The 13,460-nt window shown below is 40.8% G+C and overlaps 1 protein-coding gene and 1 long non-coding RNA gene across 20 annotated transcripts in view; one reads left to right on the top strand and one right to left on the bottom strand.

The window, feature by feature from the left end:
- Nucleotides 1-254: 254 nt before the first annotated feature.
- The window catches only part of TCF4 (transcription factor 4), a 343,442-nt gene continuing 330,236 nt past the window's right edge, over nt 255-13,460 (bottom strand). For 13 of the 19 annotated variants that reach the window (XM_081881482.1, XM_081881470.1, XM_081881480.1 and 10 more), the window contains 4 exons: nt 12,299-12,461; nt 8,758-8,987; nt 7,548-7,695; nt 1,297-6,145 (listed from right to left, as the gene is read on the bottom strand). In XM_081881482.1, the coding sequence (XP_081737608.1) occupies nt 7,559-7,695; nt 8,758-8,987; nt 12,299-12,461 (530 nt within the window). In that variant the 3' untranslated portion in view covers nt 1,297-6,145; nt 7,548-7,558. Of the gene's footprint in view, nt 1,245-1,296; nt 6,146-7,542; nt 7,696-8,757; nt 8,988-12,298; nt 12,462-13,460 lie in introns of those variants that run through there. The other 6 variants (XM_081881479.1, XM_081881478.1, XM_081881475.1 and 3 more) reach the window with 3 other exon arrangements.
- On the top strand, nt 8,994-10,727 carry LOC309352900. The gene is made up of 2 exons (XR_014161460.1): nt 8,994-10,602; nt 10,661-10,727. It is a non-coding gene; the product is annotated as an uncharacterized lncRNA (long non-coding RNA).

Raw genomic sequence — 13,460 nt, 5'->3', positions numbered from 1 at the left:
TTCAGGTTTCCAGCAACTGGCATTCAGAAGCATGACAATCTCAGGCAGTGGAGGTGGAACATAGACATCAGTGTTGGCAGCAACTGAATATTATTTGCATAGGACCAGATTTCCACTTTCCCCAAGAAGGATCCGTCTGACAAATACATCTCCTAATAGTGTACCGTATGTAACATGGGCTTCTGAATTTTGTTTTAACGGTCCTTTCTTGTGATACTAAGAGATTGAGAAAACCTTCTGGACTGATAAAATGCAACAGGGCCAACCAGAATTTATTACTTTCTTTCCCACCCATTAACAAGATGTTAAATACAACGTTAGCATTTATAATTTACAACTTCAACACACGTTTCATTGGGGGGGAAGGTAAAAATAAAGGTGACCATCCCTTTTGGCTTTTTAGTACAGCTCAGACTGCAGTCGGAGGGAAGAAATGCTTCTGCCTGGAGACATGGAAATAATCTCATCAATATATGAAAGCTACATGAAGATCTGGATCAACAGAAGCACTATGCCCATTGATTTTTCTTCTAGTCCTTAGCTTTGAATTGGACAGATGGTACCTTCCCCCCTCCCTAGGGCTAGTTCATCACATAGTTCAGTTTATTTTATTTTTTTTGCATACATGTCAGCACCTTCTTGACATTTTCCCCATTGTCCAAAGGTGCATTATATCCTCTCATTATGTACATAACAGTTTTTTTCCCAAGTGAAATACAGGTGCTATATTTACAGAGTAGCTATATACCGATGATCATGAAAGCGATTTTACATTTTATATAGCACCTTCCATTCCAAAAGATATGAAAGAACTTTACAAAGGAGTTAAAACTTACAAACAACTTTCTCCACCAATTGGGATTCAAGCCAACCGTGAGCCAGTCCTCTCCCCAACCCCACCCCTTTTTAAAACAACTATATTACAATGCATAGCCATATTACAGAAAGGTTTAGGCCAAGACGTGAAGTACATGTGCTTCTGCTAGAGTTATGTCCAGAAAGCAGATTCTTTTATCAGCTACCCAAGTCAGCACATGAAGAGCATGGAGGCCTCTAGAAGAACTCTTTTGTGTTCTGAGAAGAAACTCAGATGGCCAGAGCTTCAGTTTTTACACATCATCTGGAATGTGGCAGTTCCGAACACACCAAGGGCACCTTTAAACCCCATTTGCATTTTGAGGGTTGTGTCTGGGACGAAAACGCCACCTAACCAGGTCAGCCAAAAGCAGCACTTCCTGTGACACCTACAGAAATGGGACAATGCAAAATGAAATGAAACGAAAGTGTCAGAAGCAGTTTATAAAAATGGCACATTTATTGCTACAGAACGGTCATGTACATGACGGCATCGGATAACTACAGATGGGAAACAGGTAATGGCCTACGGCAAGCTGTGTTTGTTTGCTTTTTTTTCTCTCTCTTCTCGAAGGAACTCCAGCACACAACCTGTTTGGACACTTCTACAAATCAGAAAGTACACCAAAAACATGGAGGGGAAATTGAGGCACTCAGCCACACGTTGAAAACAAAGTGTAACTGTATTAACTTTTTTTTTCCTTCCTTTTTTTTGTCCCTTTTGTAATTTTCACCTCCCCCCCTTTTCCTTTTTGAACTGTTGCAGCTACTACAGGTTCGGTCGCAAAAAAAATTCCTCCCCCCCCCGCGACCTACAACTAAAAAAGAAAAAGAAAAAGAAGCTACCATACAATTTCATCTTAGTAACACATGGTAAAATAACATCTTTTAAATAGTAAAATAAAGTAACAAACTTTTACTCAGAATGATTCAGAAAATCTATAAAGAAGAAATATTCAGAATCTGACGATTCCCCTCCCCCGCCCCTTGCAATATTCATGGTATAAAAGGATTGCTCCTGTGAAAAATAAGCCAAATATATTTTTTATTTTTTAAATTTAGGGTTTTTCTTTTATCCTACTAGGGTGTACTACAGTTCTATTTTATAGCAAAAAGGTCACTAGACAAACGAAGCTTTGTAACAAAAAGCCAGGCACTGATACATGGTAAATCTCTGCTTTTTTTTTTCTCTTATCTTCACTTAGTTGCATCACAAGTAACAAGAATGAAAAAGGCCACAGGTCATATATTTTCACCATTACATAAGTCTATAATACTTGAAATGAGTATGCTCAAACCAGCACTGCACAAAGGTGAGTCAATTTCAAGTCCCAAGAGAAAGAATATGTTGTTTTGGAAGAAAAAAAAGAAAGAAAGAGAAACAAAACAAAACAAGCTGAAAAGGTCTTGGTGCCCCATTGTGCTGGAATTCATCTTATTCCATCTTTAAGATCCCTCCGCCCTACCCCACTTCAAGTGAGTCAGTGGGCCAAGTTGATTTATTTGTGCTTTTTCTTCTCCCCTGATGAATTCTCTTCATTCCTGGCAATGTACTGTATTGTTCGCTCTCCCCCTCCCCCCTCCCCCCGGCACAGATTGAAGCGTGCCTATCAGAATAGAAAGATGAAATTTGCAAATTCCACCCCGTTCCACCCACGCCCCCCCCAACCTCCCACCCACCCGCCAAAGGAAATTAACAAACGAAACAAATCGGAAGACTGCATCGGTACAAGTTGCATCACTGGTTGAACTGACAAGTTGTCTGCATACACATTAGTGTTCCTTGCAGCTACACGAAAGACAAATGTGAAAAGGAGAAAGGAAAAAGAAGTTCTAGATGAACAGATTTCCCTAACCAGCATATTCATAAATTACTTGAATGTGGAGGTGGATCACCCACTAAAATATCTGATGGGTTTTTGAGTACTGTTGGTTACAACACATAGCCCTCCTTGAATGGTTAAAAGCCAAGCCACCACCAGGTCTACTATCAAGTGACAGCTTCCTCTGAGGACACCTGTTTGAAAAGACAGGAGCAGAGGTTTGTGGTGTCTTGTCTCTTATGGCCAGAGCCTAAATTAATGCATGCACGCAGCAAAAAAATAAGAAAACCCAAATGGGGGGAGGTTGGGTGTGTGAGACAAAGGACAGTGTGGCTGAATAATTTTCAAGTTTAAATTCCATTATGGAACAGGAAACCATCTCAAAAGCCATACGGATAAGATTACCATTTGATACATCACTAACCTTTTTCCTGGTTCTATGTAGATCATCAACAGTTTAGAAGCATGCTCTGTGCATAAGTGCACATTGAAAGAAAGGTGATTTTTTCCAAAATAAAAAAAAACATCCTCCTATCACTTGGGTTGTGATTTTGACAGAATAAAATGATCTTGACTCTGCATGTTTAAGGTGTGACATAACTGCTAGGTGATATTATTATTATTATTATTATTATTATTATTATTATTATTATTATTATCATCATCATCATGGTTATTTACTGGTATTCTGTTTGGAAGGCATAATTAAATGGAGAAAAGGGTTTTATATTCATTCTCCCATCCTGCCCCTCGACAGCCTCATTTCAGACTGCAGTTATCTTTTAATTTAGGTGGGCAACACTCAGTGGTCTTGAAGTAAGTAAATGGAAAAACTGTCCGTGGAGATGGTTTATAACAAAAATCCCCCCTCAAACTGTTCGTTTTCATATAAAAAAAACTTTTAATGTCAAGCAATTTTAACATCCTTTAAAGGAATCCTTCAGTCTGTCCAGAATACTAGTACTTAGAAGAATTAGGATTACCCATTCACCTGCATAAATGCTATTAAAAGTATGGCATTTGTACTGAAACGTTCTGAGCTAAACTAATATGGTCTTTGCTCTGTTAAGATGGTTTCAATCCACCTCCACATTTGAGAAACTTACTGACAAATAAAAGCATTTAAAGTTTTACTGCTACTGAACATATTTACAATTTTCAACACACGCACACGCACACACACAGCTAATCAAAATGTTTATGGATATGTAGAAGGTGGTTCACATGGTAAACTATCATATTTGTTCTTTATGTTTTTCAGAAACATAAAATTCAGATTCTCGTATCTCACTACTCCATGAGATTTTGTTTCAACCACACAGTTTTTTTAAAAAAACACAAAAAACTGATACAATGTATTAAAACACATAATAACAAGAGTCTACATGTAAAAATATAACTTTTACATACACAATTTCAAAATAATGATACGTTTGCCATTTTGTTGCATAAAATTTACAAATGTATTTTCCCCCCATTACTATGTAACTGGCAAAACAGGAGAACAGATGGAACGTCTAGACCGTTTTCAATGGACTTATGGCGTTTACTCAGTGCTGATAGGTGGAAAATCTACTTGAACAGGGAGATTTCATTTAAAAAATACATGCCAAGTTTGTGTGGCTATTTAAAAAATAAAAATAAATGGAAGCTGGAACAGGAGACAAAAGGATGCCGACGAAGACAATTTGGGAGCACTATTTGTTAATTGTTCTATACCGTATACCAAAGTCAATCTTTTGAAGATTCGCTATGGATACTAGTCTCTGCTGTGCCCAAAGCTAGTTGTTGGATCAGTTGCTGTGCCATAGGTTTGATCTATGCTACAATTATATATATATATTTATATGTTAAGTAAAACTTGGTTCATACTGGCCAGAGAAATACTGCTCTACTTCCCCCTCCTCAACAAAGTGCAACTTGTTGCTTTAGAACGGGTAAGGCTTGTTCTAAATGCTGCATTACAAGTGGATATTGGCATTATTTTCATAAATGAAGGAGGAGGCAGCTAATGGTCTACCTTTCATTAATCCACTTCTTTTCCTTTAAAAAAAATGGTGTGTGTTTTTCCCCTTAAAAAAACCCCACAAAAATCTTTCATACAACTAGCAACACCCCCCCTTTGTAATCCCCTCCCCCCCCGCCCAAATCTGACCATGTATTCTGAAACGCCTCGCTGCAAAATTGTATTCAGGCTACACACATTAGGTTAACACTTCTACTGGTTCGTTAAAATCACAGCCACCTTTGATTTATGTTATGTTTTCGATGATATAAACATTGGAAGGCACAGTGGTAACATTGTGGCATTCTAACCTTGTACCTCTGAAAATTCCAGAAATAGTGTCTAATGAGAGAGAGAGAAAAAGAGAGGGAGAGAGAGCAACATCTACAATTCGGACAAAAAACGAAAACGAAATCAGCCCACAACTGTTTGGACCAAGCCTCCGCAAATGCTGCCTTGCAGTTCAGCCGCATGTGATGCGACTTGCCAAGTCCTGTATTCTCCCCAAAAGACTGAAGGAACAACTCTCTACTTATTTTACGAATGATAAGTAACATCAGGGCTAGCGTTTCGTCCTGAACTGCCCCCTCCAGCAACAGAGTTGGCACTACAGGCTACAACAAAAGGGGGTGGGGACCCAAAATGGGGGAGTGGGAGAGAAATAAGACAAAAAAAAAATTCAAAAATCAAAAATCATTATTTACAGTAAAATCTTTTTTTAAAAAAGTTAATCAGTACTTTTTTTTTTTTACAGGAGCAAAAAAGTTTGAAACAAATGAACAAAAGCTTACCATATTCACTAATTTTAATATATATTTATATATATATATATTTATATATGTGTGTGTGTGTGTCATAGGTCTATAAGATCCATCTGTTCCTCCTACCCTAAGGAATGGCTAATGTCATCACTTCAGTTTTCATTAGGTCGTTTGCTGGTTTTGTAAATATGTGGGTAGCAAAAGCTTCCCTTTTTAATATCCAGTAAGTATAAACACTAGCTGACTAGTACACCAATGAAAACGTTCATTTTTTTTTCTTCAGAAGTACACTTTTCATTATTGCAAGTTTACAATTTTTAAATTAAATATTTTTTTTCAGACTTACAAATTAATTATATTTTTTTTTCCAAAAGAAGTTTAGGCACAAATGCATTGTCCCACAGTGTGGAGAAGATTGCCAATTCAGTCTCTTGGCTGTGCATTTACAGCTCCTAACATACTGCTTGAAACATTCTGAATGATATGTTGAAAAAAGACGTCCCTCAAGTTGCACTTTTCTTTTTGTGTTTGTTTCGAAATCGGGAATGCTGAAATCTCTTGCGTCTGTGATTCGTAACTACTCAGACTTGTCTTATTATATTACAAAAAAGGGGGTTAAGTGTTTATGTGGGTTTAAGATAATACAGCTGTTAAGGAAGTGGTCTCTGGTTTACGTAAAGAAAATGTGGCAACTTGGACCTGCAAAAGAAGTGAAAAATATTTAGGTCAATTCTTGCTCTTATTCTTAATTTTCCATACAATATACATTTTTTAAAGTGCATCTTAACATGCTTTACAAGCCATTTCTCAATAAACCTTACCATATTATTGGGATGTAGAATTTTTTATTCCCATTTTAGAGATATGGAAAAATGGCGCACTCGAATGATGGTGGCCTCGCTCTCTAAGATCCAAGAAAAATCTGCCCCCATCCCAGTAACTCTGAGGCAAGGAAAGGAGGCCAGCTGCAGAGGCAGAGTAGCACAGCTCAAAGACCACCTCCTTTCCTGGTGGCTCTGCTTTCACCCTTCAGCTTGGCACCTGCCTGTACATCCAGCATAAGGCTGGGGTTGACTGGTTGATGGCCTTGGGTAGAATTTTCTTTACCCTGCTGGCTTAAGCTGGTCATGTGACTGCTTTTCTATCTAACCCACATGCCAAAGATGCACAGGACAAGTTGACAGGTGCAGTGCTGGTTTAAGAGGCGATAAACAAAAATTGACCACCTGGAGCCATCTTTTAAGAAGGGAGACTTCCTCAGACCTGCCCTTCAAGGAGGCAAGGCTAGAGGGGGTAGGGGGCAAAAACAGAGCCTCCAGTTTGGGTTTGCCTGGCTCACCCACATAAAGCTGCAGAAGGTGTGTGGTGGAGTTTGCTGCCACCAGGCCACAGTAATGTGAGGCCCATGGCAGGCCATAAGTAGATTAAAGACTAACCAACACTCCTGAGCTGGGTGAGCTTACCTAGAAATGGCAACGCATAAGGAGGAAAGCCCCTTTAACTCTGTTAGGTAAGATACCAGCACCAAAGGAAGTTATTCATGCTACTCTATTTGCCCGTAGCATATTGCTAGAAGCTGCCACCTATCAAAATCTCCAAATACGCATCTTGCGTTTTTATTCTAGGGGAACAGTGTAATGGCGCAGCTCAGGTAGCATTAAATACCTACCGAGTTGCAGAGAGATTAATGTGTGTGAAGAACTAAAAAAAGTGGTTCAAGTAATAAAACCAAGTGTGCTGTATGGAAACATTTTAATCAATAAAATCAAAGTGGGAAAAATATATATATTACGGGGCCAATAGCAGGAACCAAGTGAATGTTTGGGAACATGGATGCCTATGCTTGGATGTGTTTCTGACTTCCGATGGAAGCCGTCCAAGGCTATCGCCTGCCTGATCTCAACCAGGAGGTCATTCTACAGGGCAGGAGCTACTACCGTTAAGGCCCTTCTTTGCACTACAGGCAGATGTACGTTGTCGGATGGCCAGCAGGGGCTCCCCAGCAGATTGCAGTCACCTGTCTGCCTGTCTGGAAGAAGGTAAGCCTTTCAGCTATCCTGGTACTGAGCTAGTTGAGGGTAGGCTGCAATAAACAAACTTGCCTTTTTTGTTTTTTACATCTGTCCCATATGATTAGATGTGTCTCCCATCCCAGGGTGGGGTCCTGCCAAAGAAAGGGGAGGGGGGTCCGAAGATACTTTCTCTTCTTCCCTTCTTTTCAGACATGCTGCTTTAGGATTCAGATTCCTTTCTGCAGAACCAAAGCAAACGGGCATTAAGCATGTTAGCATTTGAACATGGTACCAGCTTACTTCATAATCCCACAGCAACACCTTCCCCTCCTTTTCATTCTCGGTGTCTCATGAATCTCCATTAGAATAACAAAGGGCACACATTTCTATAGCTCTGAATTTTGCATCTGTGGCTATTTTATATTTAAAGCCTGCCTTTCCCTGCTCTGTCCGAAATCCTTGATAATCTGAGCATGTAAGCATCTAGGACACAGAATTACCTGCACATTCAGTACCAGATCCCTGAGGACACAGGTGTGGCACCTCCAGCCCCACAGTTCAAGTGCACCCCAAGAAAGGGCCCAAATTTAGCCCACAAAGCCATTCCTCACAAACCACACCTGTCTGCCCCACATCTGACATCAAGTGTGATGTCAGGTATGGGGAAAGTAACTGCGTGTCTACAAAGGAAAAACCAGGAGCTTAAAGTGAGGTCTGGATTTTTCTTATGATGGAGCAAGGAGCACCCCGATTGCCCATCAGCTGATAATAATGCGCCTTGTTCCAAAAGCTCTCAGTACATTTCCAAGCACAATTCAAAGTGTTGGAGCTGACCTTTAAAGCCCTAAATGGCCTCGGCCCAGGATACCTGAAGAAGCATCTCCACCCCCATTGTTCTGCCCGGACACTGAAGTCCAGCTCCAAGGGCCTTCTGGTGGTTCCCTCACTGCAAGAAGTGAGGTTACATGGAACCAGGCAGAGGGCTTTCTTGGTGGTGGTACCCGCCCTGTGGAATGCACTCCCCATTAGTTGTCAAGGAAATAAACAAGTATCTGACTTTTAGAAGTTTTTGATGTTTTACTGTGTTTAAAATATTCTGTTGGGAGCCACCCAGAGTGGCTGGAGCAACCCAGTCAGATGGGCAGCATTTAAATAAGAAAATTACTATTATTATTATAGCATGAAGCGGATTGCATTGAAACTGCTGCTAAAGCAGAGGGATAAAGCTGCTTTTTAGCAGTGGTTTCAATTAAAACTTCTACAATTAAAACAGGGACATGTTGGCCAGGCATCTAACTGACCTCTGACTTGCTGCTCTAAGCTGAGGATCACAGCTACAGCTTGATGCAAGATCAGAAGTTTGGTCTGGGGCTTGTCGCTCTTCAGGTGAAGCTGCACCATCCGGCCCAGCTCCTTGAAAGCCTCATTGATGTCTCGGACGCGGAGGCGCTCACGGGCGTTGTTGGCCATTCTCCTCTCTTTCTCACGCTCCGCCTTTTGCTCCGGTGTAAGATCTTCATCATCGTTATTGCTGGGAGGCAAACAGAACACAGTATTTTCTAATGGTGTAGAAAATGCAGGTGTTCTACAAGAGTTCACACTATGCTCAAGTCACAGAATGATCTTTGCTAGGAGGGGATGCAGGAATGCAGCAGTTTTGGGGCACACTGTTTAGCCTGTAAAGTTGTAACTTCACCTGTGATGGTAATGCAGAAGGCTAAAAGTGACACGAAAGGTTAATGCTTTAATGGTACACTGATTTGGTTTTTAGACTCTGCACAGCATAGAGATTTTGGAAACATTAAGAGGATCAAAAATACTTTTAAATAAAGCTAAATAAATATATCACACTTGTTTAAACTCCAGAGTCCACACATACAAATACTTCTTTTTAAGATCTGAGAATCAAGTTTCTTGGATTGCGTGCAATTCACTGAGAGTTTCTCTTGCACAAGCCAAAAGCCCCACTGCAATGAAATTAATTTCTGTGGGTTGCACCCAAAGCAGCGCTGAGTGAATGTTCCATCAGTGCAAGGATTTGTGCTTGTGCAAAATCCCCCAAACCTTTTCCAGGGATTCCCCCACAGCAGGGGAGGGAAGTCCATCGTGGAAGCAGAAATCCTTTCACTGACAAAACACAGTAGCTGAATATTGGCCAAAGTGGCTTGTCCAGGACAAATTCCCATGCTCAGTGAGGGCAAAAAGATAAGAAACATACATCTGCATTTAAAAAAAAAAACCCTGCATTGTGGCATCAGCTACATTCAAGAAAACAATATGTAGATTATGCTGTGTTAAACCAAAATTAAGATAACCCTTTGTCCTTTGTTATAGTTTATGCTTTTGGCTGGGCTTTCTGTGCTCAACACATATTGGTCCTTTAAGGCTTATTTTCTGTGTAGGTTTATTATGGGTTATTGCTGAAAAGTTGATCTAGTCTGCAGCTGACCTGTGTTGCCTATAATGAAAAAAGTCAGGAACCTGTCTTGACATCCCTCAAAGAAATGCTTTGTGATTTAAATAAGGTGCCACTCTGAGGAAGACAGATGCCGAGTTAACTCTGTACTTGGCTAGGACGGCTGCATTATGGAGTTTCATTCTATAATCTATACTGAGGAATATAAATTGCAGCAGCAGCAGCAGCAGTTGTTGTCGAAATGGTGGTGGTGATAACTGAATGGTTCTCCGCTTCTTCCTCTGCCACATTTGTCATTCTGGTGGCAATCAGAAATGACACTCACAGGGGAGACTGTTTCATGTATAGGAGTGAATTTTCTGCTCTGCACAATCTATGCAGCATGAGCATATTGCAATTATGTTGCTTTATTAAGAGAGTGCAGCTGTAGATTTCTCCATTAGGATTATTAAAATAGTTTTAAGGGTGGTCTATGAGGGTGAAAAAATTTGGTGATTTTCGAAAGCCCCGGAAGGGGGCATTTTCTTCCACAATGCTGTTTATGATCCTCACCCCTGGAGCAACTGACCTGTGTGGAGACTTGTTCAGCTACATAAGCACTGAACCACACGCACCCCATGGTGGGCATGAGTCGAGTGTGTGAGGGGCCTTGGCAGGTTGGTTATGGAGCCAAGGGCCTTAGGTTGCCTATTGACCTGGACTCTGCAGTCATCATCTAAGACCCTTCTTTGTGTCTCCCCCATGAGATGTCTGGAGGGTGGCAACACAAGAATGGGCCTTTTTTGCAGCATCTGTGGAATTCCCTCCCCAGGGAGGTTCATCTGGCGCCTTCATTATACATCTTTAGGTGACAGGGGGAAAAAGTTCCTTTTCAACCAGGCCTTGAGCTGGTTGGTATTCTATGGCCCCTTAAATTTGTTTGTCTGAGAGGGGTTTTAACTACTGCATTTATTTTGTCCTTCTTATCCTGTGTTTTTATCTTGTGAACTGCCCTGAGATCTTTGAATGAAGGGAGTGAAAAATTTAATAAATCAAAAAAGTTGCTTCTGTAGGAGATTAGCTAGTTCTCCTGGTTGTATATGTTCTCCACAACCCTAAGCAGAATAATCTTAAATCCTTCTCGTGTCTCTGGTTGTATGTGAGCTACGTCATTCCTTGCACATAAGCACACCATGCTAAAGCCAGTTGAGTTTTCCTTATGGGTTGTCATCTTGATCTGATGATGACTCAGGTGTTCACGTTGCTGAAGGCAGTACCCAGGCTGAAGGGAGCCTGTCAAGGCTATTTCACTAGCAAGCAAGTTACATCACACCTGTATCATTGGCTCTGACTGGCCAGGCAATTCTTCCAGTCACTGAAGGAATGGAAGGGGCAGAGAAGTCATGGGAAATGCTGAAACAGCATTGAGTCTGCTGGCTAAATGTGGGTATGCATCTAATCCATACACTCTTTGCTTCCAGCCTTTATTTTTATGAAATACCGTATCATACTTCCTGTCCAGTGCCAATGACTGATGACTTCTCTACCTTGATCTCATTCTTTCTCGTCTGCCAGCAGTCTGGATTTCCTATCAGTTGTAACTCTCCTTTACACTGAGCCTAAGTTTTTGTTTCGTTTTTAAAACCGTAAGTTTCTACATTCTATTTATTTTTGACTCCAAACTCCATATTCTCCCACATTTGCAAGGGCAGAAGACAAGGGCCGACCAGCTTGCTCACCTGCCTCTTGATTATGTCAGTGAAAAAGTCTTGATGATAAAAGCGGAGGACTAACGCTCTGCAACAATTTCTTGTGCGGAACATGAAGAACAGATTGAGGGCCGGTGGCGATCCATGCAAAATCATGCAAGTTAAGGGCCACTGATGCTTTGTGAGCGAGAAATGCTGGTCTGTGTGAGGACCAGGCCATTCTCGGGATCAAGATGTGATGAAACCACTCAGCGCCATGCAAAAAGCTCAACAAAGGGTCTCAGATGGTACAAACAGGCTTAGCTTTGTTTATCCCAATGAAGCTACTACACTGATATATATATATCCGTTCATAGTTATGCACATAAAAAGGCAGAAGGAAAACAAGTATTCCGCTGGGTATAAAATGTTATACAAATGGCATCTGTTTTAAGACATATTCGTTTTCAAGCAAGTTATCTCTGAATTTGATTACTTACAATAGCACACACACATACCCCTCTCTCTCTAAATGTAAATTTTGTTTCTTTTGTCCAATTCCATGGCCTAGACGAAACTTCCGGCCCTTCCAGTGTACACGCATCCGAACAGATACTCCAAGTACTACCAAAAAGGGCCATCGGCTTCCTGTTACCTTTTGTCTGACAAGAAGAAACTCCAGAGTTTCTCCTTGTCCCGTTCACTTCATCAAAATCCAATAAAGGAATTAAATGAAGCGACACTATTATATACTGTTACCTAGATCTTGACCTAGTAATTGATTTGATATCCTTCTTGTCGTCGTCTAACTTCTTGTCCTCAGAAGATTTTGCGTCCTGAAGGTTTTCGTCTCCCTCGTCATCAGATTTGATTTCGGAGCTCCCTGAAGATACGCTTTGTCCTTGAAGGCCAGTTGGAATGCCTAGGTGGGACAAACAAGCAGATACACATTTCCTGGTAATATAACTTAAGCAAAGGTATTAAGGAATTTGTATGCACGTTAATCAGAAGTGCAGCTACTGATGTACTGTCTTTCCTTAACTGCAGAATTTCTTTTCACAAAGGGGGGTTTTAAGGAAATAGTGGTTAAAACTGGTTCCCCAGCTCTGATTTCGTGGCTCCGGTCTATTCTGATCTGCTTGGGAAGCGTTAACAATTTCAATGCCTACGGATCACCAGATTTAAGCGCTTTAGAAACCATAATTGTGATCAAGCGCACACATATTTACAATCAAGGGCAAGCAAAGATACTAGGTGACGAGACAACAAGAAGATCTCTCAACAGCATTTTCTGAAGGAGAATAAATTTAGGACTATCTAATTTCTCTGAAGGGGTATTCTTAATTTATTTGGCTGCAAGCAGTCCTTCTCTACTGCACGGAAGTAAGTTTGTTGGGGGAGGCTGGGGGTTGGAGAAAGGCCAGCTATTGACAAGACCAGATAACACAGGGTAATAGATTAACCGGGGGGGGGGGGAGTTGTTGATAAGAAAGACTATTCCTTAATACACAAGGTACTCACTAGGCAAGTCACCAAGTCCAATCCCCTGCAATGCAGGAAACTTTTGCCCAATGTGGAGATCAAACCCACAACTCTGAGATTAAGAGTTTCATTGAATATCTTCTGGATTGATGGTATCCCACTCCAAGAAAGAAACAGAGACTCTGTTTTTGTCCCAATCTCCTATTCATGTACCATAAATTCTGCCAATGCCATCTTATTTGTGTCTGTATAAGTCATGATGCTGTCCTTCATCATTTCATTGGCTATGGACCCCAAATGGGTGTCTAACAAATCTTTTAATTTTTTGCGGAGCCCCTTAAAACTGACTGCTCCTCATATTTTATAATCCTGACTAGATGATTCATCTCTGTACTGCTCCTGATTCCCCCCTCAAATTTAGGTGCCACCTAGCTTGAGT

Source organism: Podarcis erhardii (genome assembly GCF_964252035.2).
Source record: "Podarcis erhardii genome assembly, chromosome: 11".
Lineage (NCBI taxonomy): Eukaryota > Metazoa > Chordata > Lepidosauria > Squamata > Lacertidae > Podarcis > Podarcis erhardii.
Note: the sequence above shows the minus strand (reverse complement) of the source record. Positions and strands in the feature narration are given on the sequence as shown.